Source organism: Lagopus leucura, unplaced genomic scaffold (genome assembly GCF_019238085.1).
Source record: "Lagopus leucura isolate 7727_CA_CO unplaced genomic scaffold, USGS_WTPT01 Super-Scaffold_100157, whole genome shotgun sequence".
NCBI classification, from domain to species: Eukaryota; Metazoa; Chordata; class Aves; order Galliformes; family Phasianidae; genus Lagopus; species Lagopus leucura.
The window spans coordinates 3,209,005-3,233,218 of NW_024962334.1; the positions used below are offsets into that span (position 1 = coordinate 3,209,005).

Sequence of the window (24,214 nt, forward strand, 5' to 3'; positions counted from 1 at the left end):
AGGCTATTAAAGTAATACTTTACACAATTACTTTCAGCTTAGCCATGAATGCTGCCACTTCACTTACAGCTCTGGCGGATGTTTGCTGGAAAACAGTGGTCTGGTCTTCCTTCTAGGTGCATGCTTGTCTGTTGCTCCAGTAAAAGACCCCATCTCTTCCCTTGATTTTTGTCCCAATCCCTTCGGTGTGACATGAATCGGGTCCTCATTCACTGCACCACCACACCCAACTCGTGGTGCCTCGGCGGTAAGCAGCCCTGGTCCCCCATCACCTCTCTGGGGGCTTGGGGAAGCAAGAGGGCTCACGGTGAGGAGTCAGATTGAACATCGTCGCTGAAGGACACGGTTAGTGGGTAATAGTGACTGTAGGTGGACGGTTCTTTTCCAAACTCCTTGATTCTACGAATCCGCGACAGACAGCGCCGGACAGACGCAGCCCGAGGGGATGCAGCCCGCGGCCACCAGGGGGCGCGCTGCGGCGGCGCGTTGCTGCGGGGCGGAGCGGGGCGCGCAGTCCCCGCGGGTCGCGGCGCGGGGCGCAGCTGGACCGGGCGGGCAGCGCAGAGACGCGGGGCGGGCACAAAAGCGCGGCGCTGAGCGGCGCCGTCGAGGAGTCGGCGCTGGAGCGGCTGCGTGGGGACTCGCAGGGATGCCGGCGGGGCGGCGGAGTTGGACGCGGGTGCTGAGCGCGCTGCTGTGGGTGGCCTTAGCGTGTTGCTACAACGTGGACATAGGACGTCCCGTGGTCTTCCGGGGTCCCAACGGGTCTTTCTTCGGGTACTCGGTGCTGCAGCACTACCACGACAGCACGCGGTGGTGAGTAGCGAGGCGGTGGCGCTGAGGGAAACGGGTCCGACCCGAGGAGCGGGAGCCGCGTGCCCCGAGGGCGGTGCCGGCCCGGCTGCGAGCGCGGGGTGCCTCCGGACCGCGGGACCGCGGGCGTTCGCTCGCGCCCCGACCCGCCGCGAGGGGCTTGTCGTGCCCGTGGGACTTTTAGTAGCGACGGGGGACGGAAAGTTCGCCCGCATCCGAAAGAATCGTGCCGCTGGCGTGCTTGTCCCGGTGGCTGGAAGGAGCCACAGAGCGGGCTCTGCCTCTCCCGGTCTGGTGAGAGGCTCTTTGTTAGAATTTAAGCTGCTTTCTCTTAATGGGACCTGTCCTTCTAATGTGCCGCTGCCAGAGAACGTCCACAGAGCTTCTCTTTATCTCCCGCGCCGACGGCTCAGCTGCGGTGGGGGAACTGAGGGGCACTGTGATAGACATAAGCGTATTCATGCCGCGTCCAGTTCTTTAAAAAATGGGCTTCTTTCAGCCCCCCTCCTCCCCCCAGCCCCCCCGGTTAAGACGAGTTGTGCGCTCTGCCTTTTGCATAGCGGCTTTCACGGGGCGGTCGCGGCCGGGGGCTTCTCGGGCCGCTTCACAAAGAGAGGAGCGCTCGGCTGGCAGCGCTGCTCGGCTGGGGCAGGAGCGCCGGGCTGGGGGTGCGGAAAGCGGCCTCTGACGGCGGGTGGGCGAAGGCTGGGGAGGTGGAAGGGGTTGCAGTGCGTAACGGGAGCTATCCTCGGCTGGCACCTGCTGGTGTGACCCTTTGGGGCGGGTGGAGGGGTGCAGGTACCTGCGACGTGCCGCCTGTGTGGGAATTGAGGGCACGCATATGCGACGCTCGCGTTTTGCTCCCGGTTTCCACAGTACAGCTTGTTTGCTGAGGAGCACCCAGAAACAAAAGACGTCTGAGGTGGCCGAGTGGTGTTACACGGATTAATCGGGGGTTATCCCTGACAGCTAGACGGCACCGGGCTGTCAGTGATGATGGGGAAAGCCCTTCTGTCACTGCTGAACCGGGGAGCTTGCTTTCATGGCTGCTTCAGGGTCCCGTGCCTAGAGGAGGTGATAACAGGTAGGGGAGATACAGCCAAAAATATTCTTATTTTTCACAAGCAAACGCTGGTCACAGAATCATAGAATCACTCAAGTTGAAAAAGACCTTACAGGTCATCAAGTCCAACCACAACCCAACCGTACTGCCCTAACTCTAACAACCCTCCTCTAAATCATGTCCCTGAGCATCGCATCCAAACGGATTTTAAACACATCCAGGGATGGTGACTCCACCACCTCCCTGCGGAGCCTGTTCCAGTGCTTATACACACATAGAGTATCATCCAGTGCTCGTAATACATAGATGGAGTCTGAAGATGAAGGCCCAGCACTGCGTTGTTCTGCTCTTCAAAGGATATGCAGCTGCCTTCCAGTTTTCTGAAGCTGTCACTCTGTGCTGGAGGGGCAGTGTCAGTTTTAAGTGCTTAATGAGTTTCTTCTGGAGAGCTTAAAAGATCTGAGCGTTCTTTCTGGACATTCAGGCCATTGAAGGACTGAACCCTGGTCAGTACCATTAGCTTTGTCTTCTTAACCAGAAGGGCATGAAGGCTTGTAGTGTTGTAAAGCACTTTTACAAAGCCACATTCATACTGGACAAAGCCTTACTACGGACACCACTTCAGAGCATAAAATTTCCATTGTGAAGTGATTACAAGTTGCATATAATTCAAGGACAAGATGCAATCTTAGTTTTATTGTGTGAGTGCAGAGGAAAATGGTTAGCAGGATGGGCGGCAATCTGTCGGGTTTTTGTGTGCGTAGCTTTTGTGTGCAGAGCTGTCGCATGCAAAGCTGTAGAGCTGTTTTCTTAGTTGGCCTGTAGGGTTAATGGGTGATGGTTTTTCTTTCAAAATGAGATAGGCTGGGGACAGCGTGGGGGCTGGTATACCAAATAGGTGTGTTGCTCCTAAAGTGACGTCTCATAATAACACTTTGATAAAGCAGATTCTCAGCTACAGGATGCTGTTTTTGAACACAGCCTCCACCATAAGCAATGCAGTTTTGCCAGTGATGAACAAGAGCCATCGTGCTGCATTCGTAGAAATCTGCACCAGTGGAAGTGACCTGCTGTCACTGATGCCACTGCTGAAACGCATCACCCACCACCTCACTGTGCTCATATCCATTGTTTGGTCTTCATAAATGTTCAGCAACTGTTGATGAGTGCCATTTTTTCTGCATGGAGAAATTCAGCGATCCACCTATGCTTCAGATGCACTCCCATGTCAGACAATGTTTGGTCAGACTGCTCCTCTGCTGCCATCTGTTACAGGGCAAGAACATGTACTGGAAAACTGGTGGGAAGGTTCAGCCCCTGCTGCCGTACCCCCACCATCTACCTCTGATGTTGTGGGCCAACACAATAATACAGGAGCCATTACTTTTGGAGCAGCCAGCCCTTGTATGTAGTAAAAAGGTTTGCTGTTCATCCCACTGTAACATGCAGCTGCTGTTAACAGCCATAGTGTTATCTGTGTGTGTCAGTTTTGTTCTTAGCTTTATAGCTTTTCTTTCCATGAAGAGGCATTATGGTTTGAGTTTCTCACATTTCCTCGGCCTAAGGACTGCTGTGGGAAGTTAACCTAGGTTAACTTTGAGCTGTGATACTTTGGTCATATGTGGCTTGCAGGGTCAGCTTGGCACTGTGTAAGCCTGTAAAAAATGTGATCAGTGCTATCCAGAGCCATCTTTTGCCTATGTAAATTTATTTAATGTGTTAACATGCTCCAAAGCATTGGAGTGTTATCGTGATAGCTCAGGGTTTCTTAATCTTCATTGCCCCAGGGCCCAATATTCCCTAATGATCATCAGAGCATCTTAGTTGAAACGTGTTCCTCTCAGCAGCCTGTCTGCTTTTTAATATACGTGGAACTTCACTGTCTCATAATAAAAAGGCATCTGTAATTGCCAGCTCTTCAACTTCAGTGTTTCACTCATTTTTCCACACCAGAAAAGCACTTACCTGCATTGTTTGCTACAAGCCTGTAGATTTTAAGCAAATGAGCTCAGAGTTTTTTTTTTTTTCTGAAGATTTATATGAACCAAATATTCTGCATGAGGTTTGTTTCATTTGAGATGTTGTGTCAGATGCAGACCCAGAAATTAAGATGGAATATGAGTGTTCATCCTGCTCTACAGTTGTGATGCAGGTCTGTGCCTCTGACCTGTCTGAAATAGTTAAGCCCAGCAGTCCTTCCTTCTATGAGTTATTTTTGCACAGTTTCTTTCTCAGGAGTAGCTTGTCATCACAGATGTGCTGAGGTTATTGTTTTTCTGACAATGCCCCATTTTCCTTCCTTACCCGGGTTTTGTGACTGTAAATCTAGAGACATTTACCCAGCTCCCTATCGTTCCCATTTCCAGCAAAGCAAGGATCCAGGTGGTTGCTTGCATTTGGAGCACGGACAAGCTGAAGTGCTTCTGTTCTCTGGAAATAATTTTCAAGCTTGGACTAAAGACCCAGCAGAGTGACCAAGAATGTGACTTTCTCTGCTTTTGTGAGGAGACGATTCAAGAACAAACAACGTCAATTTTGCACCAGTAGAAGACGTCAGTGATGTGACATCTCTCATCATTCTTTTATTAACTTATTAATCTCTCTCCTTTCCCCATCTTGCTGGCACTCCCCCAAATCCCTCAGCAAGTCCAGGTTAACAACTTCATCTTTTCTGGCAGCACGATCCGGCACTAAAAAGTAATGGAGTCGGTTTAGCTGCACGGCATCCTGCTGTGAGAATTACAGCAAGGAATGAGCCTGGCTGTTGTGCTGCTGCTGCACCCCTTCGGCCCCATGCTTCGCTGGATTCTGCTGCTGCTGGAACATGGGGCTTGTTTTGCATCTCAGGCTGGTGGGTGCGAGTTGTTGGGGTACAGTGAGCGTGTGGGCGACCCACACAAGACGTGGGAACAGATCAACCTGGTGAAGGATGGACGCTGTGTTAATGATGCTGTGCTGCGTTGGTGATGCTAGATAGAGTTGGAGTATTTGGAGAAGGTGGAGAGTAAGGGCTTACTGATGTTGCTTACAATCTGCCGCCCAAATAACGTTCCTCCCACTTCTAGTTCTGCACATGCTAGATGAACCACTGGGATTTTTATTCTGAGGGCTTGACGTGTGACAGAGACCCTTCTGATAGGGAAAAACCCAAGCGGGCTATGCTGGTGGGGCACTCTCTCCTGGTTCTGCCTTTGAAATCTGCTGTGGTATGTGGGGATATTTAAAGACCTTTTTCCCCTGCCACTTAACATTGCAGTGAAGTGAGGTGCCCACACTCCACAGTCCTTGAGCTGTGATTGCCTAATTGCTGCTGGCGTGCTGCGGGCTGATGTTCGGTGTGTTTGGCATCCCTCCATGCCATTGGGCAGCTCGACACTTCCCTTCACTGCTCTTTCCACTAAATGTGGCACTTAGCTTCCAAATCTATATGTGCTGAGGGTCAATCACCAGCAAAGTAACAGTTACTGTTCTGCAGGAAGTAATTTTAAGGATGCGTAATTGCCCTGTGGCCAGAAATCTCCTTGTCATCCATTAATACTGGCTGATGCGGTGCCTGTGTTGTGATTTTTGGCTGCACAGCTGCAGAGCCATCTCCATACAGATGAGGATGTTTGTCCTTGACCATGTGGGTGTAGATTCAAGAAGAGAAAGTTAAATGGCCTCTCTGCTTACTGCTTCTCACAGCAGCTTACATACCAGTACTTGGTTCACAGGGTAAGTGAGATGTGGTCAACTCTTAGAGATTCCTGTGCACATCAAGTAAAAGAGACCTTAAAATGGCCCCAAACTGCACTTCTACTGCCCTTGGTTCTTCCCCTTGGTCTTCAGGGGAAGGTGATTCCTTTCCCCTGGTTGGGTTTCCTGCTCAAGGTGTCTCCCTGCAGCTGCTCACAGATATCCCAGGGGCTTCCTGCACTGTTAGGGCTGTGGATAACCTCTGCAAAGTGTACCAGCCTCATCGTGAGCCTTTGCAAAAGGTTGCAAGGCTGCTCATGCTTGCTTTCTGACAGGACTCCTAGAGAAGTCCTGATGAGCTCTACCACAGCATTAGGGTATTTTAACCTAGGGCTGTGTTGGATGGTTGCCTGATAATAGCAAAACCCTCAGAGTAGTACTTCTGTGGCTTTTTACATATCTGTAGTGTATTATTATCCTTAGAGCATTTAGGCCGGGCAAGAATGCACAGTGCTGAATCACAAGAGTATATGAGATTCTAAGGCTTTATTTTCTAAGGTTTGTAAATGGTACCAAAGAAAAACACCTTTTCTGGCTGCAGCGTTGTTTCATAGAAATCTCAGAAGATTTCCAAGGTGCTTTAACATGTAGGGAAGACACAAAACGGACATTTGTTTTGCTCAGTGAGCTTCAGAACATCAGGATGCAGAAGAGTCTTCTTCCCAGGTCTGCTGAGGAGTCTTGTGACAGTTAAATAGGTGACCTTCTTCCAACAGGTTAAATGCTTGTGTACAGAAACTAGCTAAAGATTTAAGGGAATCTTGTATTGACAAGAGTAATAGGCTAATACTCCAGCCTCAGTTCTTTGAATAAAACTGGACTGAGTGGTACATGGTCAATGGCAACCTGAGCAGCCAAAAGCGTGTGGCCCAGCAGATGGAGACCTTTGTGCCATCTCCCCAAAGGTGACTTCCCAGGGTCTGGGCAAGCATGGATCACATCAGCCAGAGTGGGAAATCCAACGAGGCTTCAACCTCTGGAGGAAGTGCAAGAGTGAGTGAATGAAAGAAGATCCTGAGATAATACAGAGTGTGGTGCAGGTGAACTGCCAGTTTTAGGTGTCTGGTATTCAGGACAATCCAAAATAGATTTGCTTCTGGCACATGTTATTGCTGCTTCCTTGTGCTCAGTCTGTATGAAGAGATGGCAACAAACTGTTTTCTGAAAGGTGTGTTCACTCAAGACAAATTTGAGTGATGTGATGTGTGGCAGTAGCCTACTCAAATCTGTAATTGCCATTTTTTTCCCTTTTAGCTTTTTTTGTTTAACAGAACCAATGAGTCTTTGTGATTTATGCTCCTTAAGCTCTGTCTGGGGTTCCAACCCAAGGTATCTTTTGTACTAATTGCCGATTCAGATTTACTTTTTTTGGGTTAGAAGAAAGCTTTGTTTAAACTGGAGGTCAGCACAGCTTACCTTATCTTATTTTTCTAACAGTTCATAGAAACAGTTTCTTGCCGTTTGCAATTTGAACCTGTAACTCTTTAAGCTAGTAATATCCCCCCTTATTTGCTTTTGTTAGCCCTCACGAATGTCAGTAAGTGAATGACACACATTCATTGCCTGTGTAAATGAAATGACTGGCATCTGATTTTCTGCCTGCTGTCTGCGTGGTGGGGTTTCCATGTCAGGCTGTTATTTCTGGATCCTTTGCTCTGACTCCACAATGTGCTCAGGCCTTGTAGGCTTCAGCAACTCAAGCAGTTCAGCCATTAATTCATCTCACTTGTGAAAATAGGACCTGTGCTATTTAGGACAGCCCCACTGGGATACACGCATGCCCCAGGTCTCCCTGAAGAGGTGATGATGGGTGCTGGTTGGCTTTGGAACCTCAGATTGGAGGCTGCTGAGGAGGATGACGGAGGGGTCATTTAAAAGAAGGAAAGCTGCTTTTTTGGGTCTGATACTGGGCTGCTAATCTGTGCTGTGTGTGGGCTGTGTACAGAGATTGACTTTGCAGCAGTAGTTCCCTTGGCTAAACCAAGAAAGGTGCTCCACTGTAAGTAGTGGCCGATAGCAAGGCAAGGCACTGTGGAAGAAATTTGCTCCTGTGTTTTGTGTTTGTTTTCAAGCTGTAATTACATAAAATCTTCTAATAGAGTGCCTCAACTTTCTAAGCAATCATTAATCTTTAGCTGGCTGGAAACATTCAGGTTCAGGTTTTTTCCTCTCAGGGCTGTCTATTTTAGGTCTTTATTTTTTGTAATGCCAATAGAGATGTAGTTAAAACTGAGGAAAAATAGATGGGGCTGCTGTTATGTGTCTTAATACTTTCCTAAATGCTATCTGGGGTGAGAAAAGGAATTGCTTTACGAGTGTTACACTCCTAATGGAAATCTAGTTTATTAAAGTATTCATGGCTTTCCTGCCTTCACTAGTGGAAAAATGCTTTTACTGTTGGTGTTGTTGTCAGTTTGTGAATCAGTGTTATCATTTCACAAAGTTTCTAGAAAAACTGCTTTAGCTGAGGAATCCCTGGCAATGTGAACCTTGACGTTGTTTGTTATTTTTTATTTTTTTCATGCAGTTAGTAACTTGTTACTTTGTGCTTGGTTTCCAGGGTCTTGGTTGGCGCTCCCAAGGCAGACTCTAGATACAGCACCTCTATTCAGTCCCCAGGAGCAGTATTTAAATGTCGAGTCCACACCAATCCTGACAGAAGATGCACAGAGCTGGATATGGGTCGAGGTGGGTAGCAGTGATACTTTGAGGGGAGGGATCACAAAGCACCCCATGTGGCTAACAGTCCTGCCAGCCTTAATGAGGTCCCAGCTTTCTCTAAGTGAGGCCTACTTGTGCAATGCTTTATGTAGTCAGGATTGACTTTTCTCAGTCATACTGTCAGAATCAGCCTATTCCCAAAACTTTGATCTAAAAACTTCTGCTGGATTCTGATGGAGAAATTGAAGTCATTAAACATTCCAATTTTCTTGGTCATGTGATTAACATTATTTAATTCTCCACCTATAGTTAAAACTATGTTAGTATCATTTTGTAAATCTTTTCATGTTTGAGTTAAATAGGATTTGTTTTTATGAAGCTTGTGTAGATTACAGTAGTACTTTGGCTATGTTTGACTTGTCCATCTACAACAGTAAAAAGCATCTTTAGTGGATTCACAGATATTGCCAGTTGGGACTAAAAATGTTGTATAATCAAAGGATATCAAGATGTTATAATAACAATATAATCAGGAGAGTTAGGCAAAGTAGACAATGATAACAAAAGAGAATAAAATGGAAGGCTTACTCTTCGGCTGGGCTCACCACAAAACACCAATAGAAGCAATCTCCAGAAGAGATCCTTCCCCTCTGGTAGCCAGCTCTTAAATGGGTCTAAGAGAGGTAGCACAGGTGAATTGCCTTCACCTGTGCTCCTCTGGCTGGCTCATGGCTCACCTCAGGTGATCAATCAGAGGTTCAGGTCTTGACTCAGCAGTTCCCATACAAATGTAGACCTCATTAAAAAAAATAAATAAATAAAATAAATGCCCCAGATCTCATTTTCCAGGATATTTTTGCTTTGATTGCATTCTGGAAGCAGTTGCACGTGTATTCCACTAACTTCACTTGGATGGCTTATTGAAGTAAAGCTGTGGGCATGCTGCAATAGCTGCTGGCCGTTTGGAATAGAGTCTGTCATCTGCTATGGACAGTGTCTGGTAACAATGGGAGCATCACCCTGAGTAGAGCTTACAAGAAGTAACAGTTGGGATGAAAGAGAAAGGAAAAATACTGACAGGCAGATGTTTGATGGCAGTCATTTTTCCAAGAGATTTCTTTCTAGATGCTTATGTCTCCCTGCCTTGCTGCCGTTCTTTTCCTCCTGTAGGCAATTCTCGGGGCATGCTCTGTGGAAAGACGTGTAAAGAAGACAGAGACGATGAATGGATGGGCGTGAGCCTGGCTAGACAGCCTAAGGCTGGTGGAAGTGTGCTGGTAGGTCCGCTCTTCTCTTTGATCTCATTAAAATCGTCGCTGCTGTCTGACTTTAATGCTAAACACATCAGAATTAATGCGTTTGGTAGTGACTGATGGAGTCCAGCTTTATGGGCTGCAAATTCTGTAGTCCCTTCCTTCAAGCAGAAGGAAAATGAGCTCCTGCCAAAAAGCTGTATTTGTAGACGAATGACTTCAAAGCGATCACACCTGACTTGTGTCACCTAAGGGCTTCCTCCCAAATCTGGGGGATTAAATCTTCAAACAGAATGAACAGAACTTTGTCTGTGAGGTATCTGCTGTTTTGCTCTTTTTGTAGGTTGTCTGTGTTTATGTATGCATTCATTTTCCACGAGCATATGCGTTACATATCAGAACTCACCGTGAAAAATGTAAGATGAGACTTTAGGGAAATATTTTGTCTTTATGTATATGTATTTTCCATTAATGAGGCGGAAGCATTGAAAGTGAAGATGAATTAGTTGTGTGTGGGTGGCCTTGTTGTCTTTGATATGGTTACCACGCAGAGGGTCAAGGAGAGCAGATGTGGTCCTTAGGATGTGGAACTTATTTCTGCAAAGCATTTCCTGTACTGGAAAGAAAATCTTAAGAAGAACTGGACAAATATCATTTTAAAATTTATGGGTATATTATGGTCAACATTTGCCTGTGCTTGCATCTGTTGTTGAGCTCCATCTGGGAGCTTGTGAAGGAATATTAAATGAATAAGAAAAATTCTAATGGAATGTTGTGCATAATGTATGGCTGGCAAATTTCAAGCTCATGTCACAGTACCCCTAATAACAATCTAATGCTAAATGCTACCTTTTTTTTTTCAGTTGGAAATTTGCAGCATCTTTCCAGTGAGGCAGGGAATCACACTGGTGTGTGGGCACCCATGAGTCTCAAACCTGCTAGCAACAGGAGCTCTGTACAGCACCTTCTCCACTGACCACCTACTTAGTCAGGAGGAAGCTGCTTAATGTGAAAGCATTTTATTTAATATGTGATGAGACACATTAGCACCACAAGTCTTTGCACAGTGACCTCCTATAGGGGAACAGGTAGATTTTCTACCTTTCTGTGATAGTGCAGTGGTATTTTATCTGATTCTCTCTGTTGGTGCACAGCTTGCTAGTTTTTTAGAGGCTAGCTGGTTCGTCACCTTAGTTGAATGTTTTAACTACGTTCAACTGTAGAAGAAAAGGGGAAAAGCAGAATGGGATAAATAAAATACATTATACAGCAGAGCACAAAAATGAAGGCATTCCAACTAGAAGAGTGCGTAAGCAGCGTGTGTTTTCAAGGGATAACCCAATGTATATGCTTGGAAGAAGTCTGCTTGGTGACTGAGGAGTAATGTGTTCTGATCCAGGCAAACCAGCCTCATGCTATGATTCTGTGTTGGAAGTGTTCAAGGTCAGGTTGGATGTGGCTTTGAGCAACCTGATGAAAGGTGTTTCTACCCACAGCAGCGGGGTGTGGAGCTGGATGATCTTTAAAGGACCATTCCAGCACAAATCCTTGTGTGGTTCCAAGACACATAATTCTTGCCATCTTCTAGTCACTGGCCAGAGCTAGACAAATTCTTCTGTCATTTTCAGAAGCTAAGCAAAAGCAGCAGAGGAGAGGGAAGTACATGAAAAAGCCAGGCAACTGCCAGAGCTAGGGCTGGCTGCTCACTCAAAACAGAACTTTTCAAAGTGAAAAGTTGAGGAACTGTCAGGCTACTTAGCCCCAGTGTCTTCCCAGTAGTAGGAAGGCTGTGTTTTGAAAGGAGCCCTTACAGCTCTCTACAATTGTAGGAGGTTGTGGTGAGCTGGGGGTCGGTCTCTTCTTCCACATAACTAGCAATAGGGCTAGGAGGAATGGCTTCAAGTTGTGCTATGGGAGATTCAAGTTGGATATTAGGAAAAATTTCTCCAAAAGAGAGGTCGGGTGCTGGAATGGGCTGCCCAGGGAAGTGGTTGAGAGAGTACTTTCCCAAAAGATGTTGCAAGTGCAGTATTTTTGTGTTCAGTACCCTGGATTCTTTTGTTAGTTTCATAAATGTGAGCATCTCTTTTTAAACCCATGTGAACTCTTCATGCTCTTGATGTCCTATGTTAGAGCATTTAGTTCCACAGTGTAATTGTGGGTTGTAGTTGCTCCTTTTGCTTTGAGATTGCCTAGTGGCTTTGTCTTATCAGTTTCCCCAGATCAGATTCCCCTTCTTCAGATGGAAATAACAACTTCAGTGGAAAGAGGAAGGTTAGGAGTGTGCAAGAGGCTTGGCTAGTGTTAGGTAACGTGGATTATGTCAGCTCATCATGTGCCAAGATATTACTGAAACAGAGTTTCAAACTGATAATGAAGACTTTAAAAGAGGAAGAACTAAGATTATATATAAAAAATAAAGTTTGCAGTTTAGTGGCTTCCTGTCCTGGGTTATACTCAGTCAATATTTGCATTAATCAAAGTGCTACAATAATACAGCTGAGATTGCTGGCTCTTCCCAAACTGAAACGGCAAAATTCCTTCTTTTGCTTTTGTTGGGAGAGGAGCTGGGGACGGTGCATTATGATTTGGAGATAAGCCAACATGCTTTAATCTTGCTCTTTGGAAATACCTGCCACATCTGTTGTTACTCTGCTTTTTATCATGTGTTGCTGTTTTTCACTTTAAGCAGCTGACTTACTGGCACATTTAGTGATAAGCTTGCAAAGGAAGGGGTGAGGGAGGGGAACCCATCACTGTGCCAAAGCCTTCATAGTGAAGAGCAAACCAGAAGTGGTCTGACAGTGGTACACTTAAAAAGTCCCCTGTCTGGACTCTAACTTCAGGATTCAGCCCCTGAAGAGAAGTCTTGGTCTCACATTCCTTTTTCTACGATGCAAAGCCTATGACTGGCATTCAATCCTCAAGAAAGCAAAAAACATTTGCTGTTCTGAAGTGATCTGTCTGTTATATCACAGTGATGCAGTGTCTGCTAACATTAGAGACCTCTGCATGCTTAGTCCAGGAAGACTTTATTTTTCCTCAGGAATTTGCATCCTTTCTCCTGTGTTCCACATCAAATTTGAGTGATTCATCTCTGTTCCCAAAGCCTTTTCAGACATGTACTACTAAAGGAGGAAGGCTTTAACCGCCTTTGGTAGTGCATCACCTTAACTCAGCAGTGCTGAGACGTGCAAGGATCATGCATTGTAATCCAAGCAAATAATTTGGTAAAGGCAAGAGAACCAGAAGCGAATGCAGACAAGTTTTGCTGTGGCAGGGAGACAAATGTGCTGGTTGCCTGATTGCAGAGAGGTGAATTTTTGGGAGGGAGAGGAGATATTGAACTCCACTCCATTGGGAAAATATCAAATTCTGCAACTGTGGTCTGGGGGAGAGTGGGGAGAGCCATCAGCAGACTCAGGCTTACTGCTAGTTAATTGCTTTATGCTTGAGTATGTGCAGGACTGAGGGTATGGAGAAGTTTTCATTACTGAAAACAAAAACACGGAAAATATCACAAAAAAAAAAAAGCTCACAAACAAAAATCAGACAACTCCCCCCTTCACAAACAAACAAAAAAACCCACGCTGATTAAGGGATAGCACTCAATTACTGAGACATCCACAGTCTCACCTTGATTTTTTGAGTGTACTTTTGATGTAGAGGCTGCTTTCCTTTATTTTTTTTTTCTTTCTCCTCATATTATTCTCTTTCTTGGCCTCTGTGCTTCACTCCTGATTGCTTCTGAGCAAAGCCTGCTGCTTGTGATGAGATGCTGCTGCTCACCCTGTCTCTCTGTCATTTGTGCTCCATTGGGAGAGATTAGTAGGTAAATTTATGCAAGCCTCTGAGAGTTTTCAAAAGATAAAATGTCAGGGGATTTACAATATCATCATGCTTGATTTATCTTTCCATAATTAAAAAAATATATATGTATATATGTTCTTTATCATTTTTCACTTGAGTTAGTGTCTGGAGTTGAGGTTGACTTAACGCCAGCTTTATTGGTATGTGTCTTTATGGTGCTGTCTTCAGAAGGAACGTGCCTGTGCATATTTGTGCTCATGGTGCTGATCAGTCATAAGAGAAACTACTTCCTTGTTACTCAGGGAATGAGTGTTGCTTCTGGTGCTGTTGAATTTGGAATGAGTGGTGCATGGGGGATTAAAGTCATAAGCTGAGTCGCTGAAGCTGATCTGTGCTGAGCTGCTGACACGCATTTGTCTGTCAAGCCAAGTGCACTATAAGCATCCTTTGTATGATGGGTGGCAATCTATGGATTATTATTATTATTTTTTTAATTTGCCATAGAATCATAAAATTGTTTCAGATGAAAGGGACCCCTAAAGGCCTTCAACTCTCCTGCAGTGAACAGGAACACCTACAGCTAGACCAAAATCCTCGGAGCTCTTTCCAGCCTGACCTTGAATGGTTCCAGAGACAGGGCATCCACCACACCTGTGGTCAGCCTGTTCCAATGCCTCACTACTTTTATTGTAAAAAAACTTCCTTATATCCAGTCTGAATCTCTCCTCTTTTATTTTGATACCATTTTCCCCTTGTCCTATCACAACAGACCCTGCTAAAGAGTCTGTCCCCTTACTTCCTGTAGCTCTGCTTTAGATATTGAAAGGCTGCTATCATATCTCCTCGGAGAGTTTTCTTCTCCAAGCTAAACAGCTCCAGCTTTCAGCCTGTCCTTGTAGGGGAGATGTTCCCCTTAAATCATTTTTGTGGCCCTAATTTTTGCAAATATTGAGATGTTTCTATTGGCAACATGAACAGCTCTGAGGTGTTGAGGCAGGAAGGTGCTGTAGAATGAGGACAAGGGAAGAAGGTGTCCCATCTGGGGATAACAGGGTAAAACGTGGGGCTTGTGAAGGTGGCTGTTGCAGGCTTCTGTGAGATAGCAAGGCTGGTGCAAAGTTTCCAGGAAAAGTTGAAAGCATGTTAAGGAGATGATTTGTAGCAGAGAGATTGCTTCTGTGCTCATGAGACCAAGCCTTAAGTGATACAAATTGATGCATCTACACTGATGTTCCCAGCTTAAACCAGCTGGGGACATGGCTCACCATGTGCATAAATTCAAAACCCTCGCTGTTTCACATTTCATTTCTTTTGATTCTGATTAATCCTTGTGCATGAGGCAACTTGTGGCGTGTCTGGCAGCAGTGCAGTGTTATTTTTTTGGAGCAAGCTAGCTTCTGGGAAGGTGTGAAGCAGTGTGTCTCTGTGTGGCGTTTATCCTGAGCACTGTGCTCTAGTGAGGCCGGTTTAGCCTTTGTTGCTCTTACTCTGCATACTCTGCCTTGGTCAGAGGGCTCTCTTGCAGCTCTTGGTCAGTAACACGTGTGCTGTGATCTTTTGAGGCCTGTGCACACCGCTGGAAAAACATCTACTACGAGACAGAATACATTCTGCCCCATGGCTTCTGCAACATCATTCCCCCCAACCTGCAGCCCAGTGGGAAGAAACTCCTGCCCTGCTATGAAGGTAAGGATGGAGGGGTGGGAGCGGGGCTTGCCTCCATCTCTGGTCTCTTGTTTTGTAGCTTCTGTGTTTTCCCTTTGTTTCCAAGACCATTCACTTTAGCCTTCACTGCTGAGATTATTTTTATTTTATTTTCTATTTCTCCCTGTAACATACAGGCTTAGCTTAGCTGGGGTTTTGCATGGAGATGGGAGAGCAGCACAGCAACTGAACAAATCCTGAGACTTGCTGTGCATGATTGCAGTTTGCTAAAGGAGCAGAACTGTATTTGGAGGCTGTGGTTCTCTTTCCTGCGTATGAATTATCAGTAGATACAGGTCACTCATGCTTAGTTGTAGCACAGATTAATTTGGGAATACTAATTGGGAATCAATTTGCTTACGGAAATACTTTCAACTTTTTGTTTTGATTTATCAGAGGACTAGAGGGGGGGGGGGGAAGCTTGCTTAGTACTTGATTCATTCACTTCTGTGGCAGCTCAATATAACTGGTGCTGCACTTTGGGTTCTATAAAGTGTTTGGGTGTTCCAAAGGTCTGGATTTAGGGGGGCACGGCAAAAAAAGGCTCCAGCACCCTGAGCGATGGGCCTGTGTCCCTGTTGTCTTCACTGTAAACCCCAAGTGTCAGCATCATAATTTTCCAGTTTTCTGATACATTCGAAATTTTGGTATCATGTTTCCTTTCCTTAAGACTTCAGAAGACAGCATCACCTCAGCCAAAAGCAGTTAACTAAACCAGGGGCGTAGGAATGCTGTTAGAAAGAGGATAAGAGATCTCCCAAGGTTTCTCAGCTCCCAAAGCGGCAGTGGGGAAAAGGCTATCTTGGGTTTTTCCTTCCTGTCCTGGGCATCATTCTTTAGGATGCCCTTAGGAGCCTGTGTAAGCATAGGATCTGGAGGTCAAGGAACAGCATGGTTTGTTATGGGCAAAACCTCTGATTTTATTTATTTGTTTTCATTGCAAACCAATGAGATTTTTGTCTTGAATAAATATGTCTGCTTGGCAGCAGCAGCACGCAGATGTATGTAACAAGTTTACCAGCCCTGAAATTATTCATTATTTGAGATGTGAGAGGTTTTGAGTCTCTTGAACCAGCCACTCCAGCTGGTCTGTGGCAGAGTACAAGTGAACTATGTAAGCCTTCCTGTTGTGAGTGCTGTCCCATTGTATTTGTTCTTTCTTCTTCGTTCCTGTCAGCAGAACTGATCTTGTGCTTCACAGCGACGTAATGTGGTTCAAATAGTCCAGTGCGAGCTGTGGTGATCAACACGCGTGCATGGAGACGCTGCCAGGGTTTCCTCCGAGCCTTTGTCATCACTCTGATGTTTGCTTTAAAAGCTGCTTGTCTGAAGCCGTTGCAGGGAGGTGGTTTCTGGAGGAGACAAACTGCTTGTGTTTTTCTGTGCGTCATGTCTTGGGAGTAAAGCGGCTGCTAATCTGACAGGATATTTGCCAGGAATTGCTAGAAAATAGAAGTGTGTGGGCCTAGTGTATGCAAAGCAGCCAGTGGAAAATTGGCAGGGCTGGTGCAGTACAATGTTGGCTTAGCTTCAGTTCATGCTAGAATGAAAATCGGAGTTTTGGGACTGATTTATCCCTCTTCCCCCCCATCTGCCATTGTCAGACGTGAAATTGCGAAGTGTTACAAGGGATGGCTGAGCTTGTTTGCTCCTGGAACTTTTAGGTTTCAGCAAAACAAGCCTGATCCCCAGTGTGGGTGATAGCCATGTTACAGCACACAGATGGGCTCGTTGTTTGAGATCAGCCACGATCCACTCGTCTTGCAGCAATCCTTCACTTTCTGAAGGAGAAAAAACTCTGACACGCTATGGATTAAGAGAAATAGTCTGAGGGGGAGAAGCTGGGGGTTTCATAGGAGCAGTAAATGCAGTGCATAATGCTTCCAATGGGCCCCTAAAGCTGAAGCCTGTAATTGGTGCATCTAGGGTGATAAACCTGGTGAGAGGATAACGTGGCTGTCTGATCCACAACTAGAGCTGGCTCTTGCCAACTGGCAAAGCGTGCAGGCCAGCTGAGTGCACATCAGTTGCCATACATTTGTGTGTGCACACCTCAAGAAGGATTATTAGCTTGTGTAACAGAAGTCTTGTGCCTGAAGGGGAGAGGAATCTGACTGCTGGACAGGCATCCTTAATGCATGCAGTATGTTTTCCTTCCATGTAAAACAGGCTGTATAACTAAAGACAAAGAGGAAATGGAAGTTTCCTGACTGGGTGGTAATGGTGCAACAATGTGATGGTCTCAATCCATCTTATTCTTGTCCAGTTTCCCTGAAATGGCTGACAGAAATCTGGAAGCTATTGATTGCTAATGAGAACAGCAGCGAGCCTAATAGTTAAATGGAGTCTTTCTGAGTAGGAGCTAATCTGGTTTATATGAGCTGGATGTCCTTTGAGGTATAGCTGGGGTCTGGAGCCATGGTCTTCCAAGCAGAGCTTTCACTTGTTTACTTTTTTCTGTAGCTGTATCTTCATTGTCCTGATGCATTCAGTTTACAGTGAAGAAGTGTGGCTGCTTCCAGGGTGAGAGGTAGCCCAGCTGTATGGAGAGAGCTGGGGTGGTTTCCTAGTCCTGTGGTGATGGATGCAGGGAAAGCTGGTAGGCATGTGGTTAGTAAATAAGGGGAACAGCACATCCTTACGTGCCTGCCCTCCAAAGGGATGAGCAGGTTTGCCAAACCACACTTGGTTTTCTGGGAGGCATCAAAATATCCCTGTGGTGTGGTGCAAACCCAATACCACAATGCTAGGTCAAAAAAAAATTACTACTTTTTCTTCCCACTGTAGTGAAACACAGAAAGATGGGGAAAAAGAGGCTCTCAGTGCAAATGACAGTGTGTTTCAATTGCCCATTGTAATGCTATCTGAGAAGATGGTAGATGAAAGATGTTATTGCACAGTGAAGCTCATGCTGTGTGATACTGAGGTTTGCTTATAGACTTGGATTTGCTCAGAGAAGAGGCATTTGTCTTCGTAGTCATCACACATCACAGCTCATCCTTCTTGTGGATTATTTTGTCCAAATACTTAGTCAGCCTTACTGCTTTCATAAACTAAAATCATTCTGGCTATAATACACTACCCTCCCTTTTTTTTTTTTTTTCTTTCTTTTTTTTTTTCTTCCCTTTTTTAAGCAGTTATTCAAAATCACAGAGGCAACCACATCTCTCAGGCTCAGCCTCATCTTACTGTTTTGCTATCAACCATTGCCATAGCAGTTAGTGTAGTGGCTTGTGGTCTGCATAATCAGGGGTGTAGAATGGTCTGTGGGCAGATGTGAGAACAATAAAGTAGCATAAAAACAAAGGATTTGTTCATGGCAGCAGTTATTGCTTGCAGCTATGTGGAAACTACCGAGTTCACTGCATGCAATATTTAAACCTCATGCAAATGCTGCTATTCAGGTGTGCAAAAGCTGTGTACTGATGAATATTTGCACAGTTTCCTGCTGGCTGATGGCTTGAATGAATGGGTGATGATGTGAGTGACAAGTATCACAGCTATGACACCACTGGGGTGAAGGAGAGGTAGAAGCAGTCTTGTTTTTTATGCTCTTTGGGCTCATCTGCTGACTGGGAGGGGCAGGCTGGCTCTGTGAGGGCACTGAAGTCTGAGGGGCTGATATATGACCAGTCAGGATGTGAGGAGCTGCTCTGGACTGCATGAGTGAGAAGGAGACCTGCTTGTGGGGATATCCATATACTGTTGACAGTGAGGTAGGATGAAGAGAGGAGTGGGTTTTCTGCTGGAAGGATTTTGCCAGAGTCCAAGAGCATGGTGTCTGACCAAACTGGGCTACTATCCCCCATACGAAGGACTGTCTTTGTCGGCATCCTCTTGAAACATGATTTTAGTTTGCACTCCACTTCAGTGGAGTTTCAGATGCTCAAATAGCCTTAGCATCTGATGTGTTTGGGGCCCTGTGCTTCAGATATCCCTTGCAAACTGTCATTAAGTTCTACAAGACCAAGTGCTTGGTCCTGCTCTTTGGCCATGGTTATGTCCAGATTCATCATTTACTTGAAATGCTGCATTCCCTCTCTGCTATCTGCTATTACAACCACAGTGTAACTAGTTATTTAAGTGAAATGTGTGGCCATTAGTTTGAGCAGCCAGTACTGGCACCATAAATGACTTAAAAACAGAACACCACAGATAACCATGAAAAAAACTATGGAGAAAGCCACGTTGACTATTAAGTATGAGCTTCTGTGGACAACCATTTAAACCATCAGATGTTTCCCATTTGTAATGCATTATTGCAGCCAGTCACCATTCAGTTCATTTGAAAGTGAACTGTTTTTTCATTGCCTGACAATGAAAACAATGATGTGTGTTTCTATTCATTTTTTCTAATATGTATGTTGCTGATGAAGATCAGCTGTGTTGTGTTCTGTGGTGTAGGAGTGTTGGTTTTCAAGTTACTCCTAGACCTGAATTTGGTTTCTTTTGTAAAGTAGGAAAAAAGATGCTATTATAAAACAATGCTAATATGCTCAATAAATTTTTGACATCATAGGAGTAGTAGTTTAATTTTTGTTTTATTTTATGAGAAGGAAAACTGTTTATCTCCAGAAATGAAGTGATCTCACGTGTTTGTTACACACAACTGGATAAAACTCTGGACTCATCCTTGAATAGCTGTGTTGTATGGCTGAAGCTGTTACTGTTTCTTCTGTTGTCTCCTGTAGTTTTACATCCTCTTGGTTTGTATTTGCAGTTGAATTCAAGGGACACCTTGTGTGAGCTGGGCCACTTACCACAAGCATTTGCAGAGAAAGCCTTCTGTTGGCTTGAGTTCCATGGAGCTATGGTTTGGAGGATGTTCAGGGCTTGCATATGGCTAGATTCCAGCCTCTGAGGGAGTTACAGTTGTGTTTGAGGCTTTTGTTTGTGCTGTGGAGGCTGTGATGTATGGCACAACCTGGGCACTGTGTCATCAAAGCTTGGTCAAATAGCTGAGGAAGGATGGATTGGGAAAAAGTGTTGCAAAGCCTGTTTGTAAAAGGAGAAATATGAAAAAATTGAAAAAATCCCAAGAAAGAAGTTCTGTTTCTTTCATCTTGTGTTGAGCCGTTCCGTGCAATTATTTGCTAGATATAATCTATGGCAATTTCCCCCCTTGGCTTTAAAGCAAATTTAATTGATTAACTGGTTGAAGGAGATGCATGAAGAAGCTGTGAGCCAAGCGTGATGCTGTTTTTGTAGAGAAATGCACCATTTCCAGTCCATCGCTCAGTCAGTGGGGCTCAGCTGCTGAGGCTGCTTGAGGCCTAGAGCTCTGCACTGGGTTCACCTCTTGCCAAGGTTCGCAGTCAGGGGGGTGCCTTTGGACTGCCACGACTAGGGGAGAATTCAGGAGGAGGCAGGATCTGTTTTGTACCTCAGTATGTCAGGTAGAAGAAGAATACCGTGGTTGGAAGCAGAAGTGCCTGATTTGGGCAAATGCAGGGCTTGCTTGCTGCAGCGCATCCTTTGGGCTGGAAACTCAGCCATAGGGAAAGCATGAGCTTCAGGATGCTCAGGGAGTATTTCTCAGCAAATGCAAAAGGGAGAAACCACATACCCTCATCAGTCTTAATTACAAGCATTCATGTCTACAAACAAGTATTTTTTCCAGTTGGAGTGTGCCTGACTTAGCAAGAAACTGTATGTGAGCAGCCAGCAGTCCTGAGCCGTGGTGCTGCCTGAACAGCCAAGGGTGAACTCATTTCTTGGTGCTCTGCAGGCATGCTGCTGCACATTGCTGCTGTGAAAGGTGTGTGTTTGGGGACACGGCTGCTCTGGCAGTCCCTGTATCTGCCTGGGGCAGCTGTGGTGGGCACTGGGGCCTGCCAGCAGAGCGAGCCCCTGCTCTGCTTGCACTGTCCTGCTGTGCTTCCCAAGCGCCTGTGCAACTTCTGCAGATCCCTGAGGATCTGAGCTTCCTCAGGACCGCAGGAAGAGAATTCTGTTAATTTTTCTTTGTTTGTTTTTATAAAAATTAAATACAGGTATTGATTAAATACAGTAAGTAGCAACTTCCTTTCTCTCTCTTTTTCATACAATGTATAGTTTTGTATCTAGTAATGTATGTATGTATGTATTGCAAAACATATAATACAGTTTAATATATACTTTATATCAGTATACATATCTTCCTAAGATCTTAAGGATATAATGTATATATATCTGTATATAAGAAGATATAATTACCTGTTACAGGTTATGTGTGTTGTTATGTAGAATAAAGAAGCGGTGAGAAGGCAGCAGTTAATTCATTTTTGAGCCTCAGTATGATAAAATGCAGCTTGTGAGGAATTTACTCTGCTCCAAAGACACCATTTGCTCACAGATTCCCTGCTTTTTTTTTCTTTTTTTTTTTTTTTTTTATGATTTAGGAATGAGTTAATAATGCTTAACAACATTGTAAGGGAAAAAAAAAATTCCAGGCTACAGAGGGACTGCTTAGAGCCTGAATTACTTTTTCTCCTGGAGGTTTTTTTTTCTATCCTTTGGAACATACTGTAACATGCAGGAAGTGGCAGTACACTGAAGCTGTGCACTCATGGTAAATATTTCAACGCAGTGCTCAGGAAAAAAAAACCTGTGAGGTGGAACATGATTTCTTCCCCTCCAAGCCTTGAGCTTAGTGTATTTTTTTTTTTTTTTTTTTTTTAAGAGAAGTGTGGGTTTTTCTTGATGTTTTTGTTGCTGTCTCCTTTACTCCAGTGTCCCGAAGCATCTCTCCCCCAGCGATACTTGTGTGGTACCCCATCCCACCCTTAGAAGCCTCCAGGCTGCATGTAGGGTGGTACAGAAACTCAGCTGGGATCTGCCTGCTGTGCAGAGGTGGGGTAGCATCCTTGTTGCCTGCATGACCACAGACTGACAACAGTTCTTCTTTCCTTCTTTTGCCCAGAGTATAAGAAGAAGTACGGGGAGGAGCATGGCTCATGCCAGGCGGGGATTGCAGGCTTCTTCACCGAGGTGAGCAGAAGTACTGAGAGGTGGGAATTAGGTTTGTGAGTGGGCTCTCCTGGCACGTGTGTCCAGGGAAGGGAGCCTTTAAATGCAGCCATCATACAAGCCTAATTGCAGTAACACAGCAAACACTCACCTGCCTCTATGCTGTCTGTCTATCTGCTTGTCCATCCAGGGCTTCGTAATGTAAGTGAATTCATCTTGACAGGTCTGTGAACAAACATGAGTGAATAAACTCTGAAAGTTAACCTCAGAGAATACTTTTGCATGTCCATTTCAAAACCTACACCAAAATATTTCTGTGTCTAATGCTAACTGTTTTCTTTCATTGGTGACCTGAAACAATTTTCCCTGAAAGGGTTTGTTTGAACATGCGTGCATGTGGCTGTATGTGCATCTGTGGGTAACAGAGCACTGGAGCAGGTTGCCCAGAGAGATTGTGGGGTCTCTTTCTCTGGAGACATTCAAAACCTGCCTGGATGCATTCCTGTGTGACTAATCTTGGTGCTCCTGCTCTGGCAGGGGGATTGGACAAGATCTTTCAAGGTTCCTTCCAATTCTCTGACATTCTGTGATCTGTATGAATGCATAAATGTACACACGCACATATACACGTAAGGTAGGAAACATTTTTTTTTTTCCAGTTATGCTTCAGTTCTTCATTTCAAAAAGGTGGTTTAAAGAAAAAAATTTAAAAAATAGTATCCAGAGCTGGATGCTTGTATCTTTGTCAACCATATTTTAGCTAAGGCAAAGATTCCCTTATGTGAAATGTTTCAAGGTTTAAAAAACAAAAACAACGAATGCACACCTGTTTTAGTGCACATCAGGGTCTTGTTGCTGTCATGTGCAGTATACACTCACTCCTAACTATACATGTGCTGGGCTGCAGAGCTTGCTCTCCAAGCTGATACAGCCAGACTAATAATGTCCTCACTGCTCTGGCAGGAGCCGATGTCCAAGTAAACCCGAATGGCAGGTGCTGGTGCTGCAGTGGCTCTGCCTGATAACTTGATGCTCAACAGCAGCAGCTGTTTCCTGGCTTCTCTGTTCTCTCTAGCTTGCTGCTGTTCCCAAGCTTTAAACCCTTCTTTACTCCCTAGTTCAAAAGATAGCTTTGAACTTTCATTGCCTGGGGCCTTATGGTGGCTCCAGTGCTTCCAGACTGAGCAGGAAATGCAGATAAATCACTTTTTAGGTCAAAGAAGCAAGCTGCTACCATATTTTCAATGCTGCTGATGTGTGTTGTTCCCGATGGTCAGTGATCCCTTGACCTCAAGAACACGCTGCTCCCAAGGAAAAAAGCTGTGGCTGAGCATATCTCACACTTTGGCTGAGTATGTGGTCCTGTCCCTTAGGTTTATTAGGAAATTCTCTTGTTTAACATCCCTGAAACAGCAGCCACTCAGTCCAGAATCTGGGGCATGGAATTGATTTGCCACAAGTCCACCCGTGGTTTGTATTGAAGGGAACAGTCAAGCACAGCAGCTGTCTTCAGTCTTTTCTGAGGCTGGAGAACTTTCTTAAGCTTAGTGCTCTTCAGGCTTCACTAAATCTTTTGTTGTGGTATTTAAAGCCACATCTGCTGCTCTCCAGGGGTGGAGATTTGCTGTGAGGTTGCTGGATGCTTTGCTACACGAACACACCCTGCATCTTCATCTCCTCCCTTCATTTGTTTTCTGGATAAAATTATTTGGTAGTCAATAATGTCTGGCTTTTTAGGCTGAAGATATAATTCACAAAACAACAAGTAGTTGTCCTGCAACAGGATCCCCCTTTGACTGTAGCATGGTAAATGAATAAATAAACAAATCTCATGTCTTCATTTTGTCATATGCTGATTGTTCATGCTACTGCTTTGTCCTAGCAAAGGTGGGGGTGGGGGGAGGAAAAAAGTCTACCATTTTGCCAGCAGCGAGTGAGATGGTGATCTTCTGTCACTAAAAGCCAATTTGAAAAAATACCCATTCAATTTTTGCTTTCAAATTGTTGTGACAAAAATAGCAAAGAAATTCCTGGAACTGAGTTCACATGCCTGTCTAGGTTTCCACGTGTGAAAAACAGAACAAGAAGCTTTTCTCACCCTTTTGTAACTGGGAAAAGAAGAAGAAAGACTTTTTTCTTTACCGACCTCTTTTACTCTTTATAACCTGTGTCTTGGCAAGGTGAATCTAGGTTGTTTTCCAAGTATTTGGGGAAAACCTTTTTTTTT

General features: G+C 44.9%; 1 protein-coding gene across 1 annotated transcript in view; it reads left to right on the forward strand.

Moving 5' to 3' along the window:
* Window positions 1-626: 626 nt before the first annotated feature.
* Window positions 627-24,214, forward strand: part of ITGA9 (integrin subunit alpha 9) — a 214,680-nt gene continuing 191,092 nt past the window's right edge. The window contains exons 1-5 of the mRNA XM_042888607.1: window positions 627-816; window positions 8,172-8,299; window positions 9,443-9,549; window positions 14,898-15,021; window positions 21,941-22,008. Coding sequence (XP_042744541.1) covers window positions 650-816; window positions 8,172-8,299; window positions 9,443-9,549; window positions 14,898-15,021; window positions 21,941-22,008 — 594 coding nt within the window. The 5' untranslated portion in view covers window positions 627-649. The remainder of the gene's footprint in view (window positions 817-8,171; window positions 8,300-9,442; window positions 9,550-14,897; window positions 15,022-21,940; window positions 22,009-24,214) is intronic.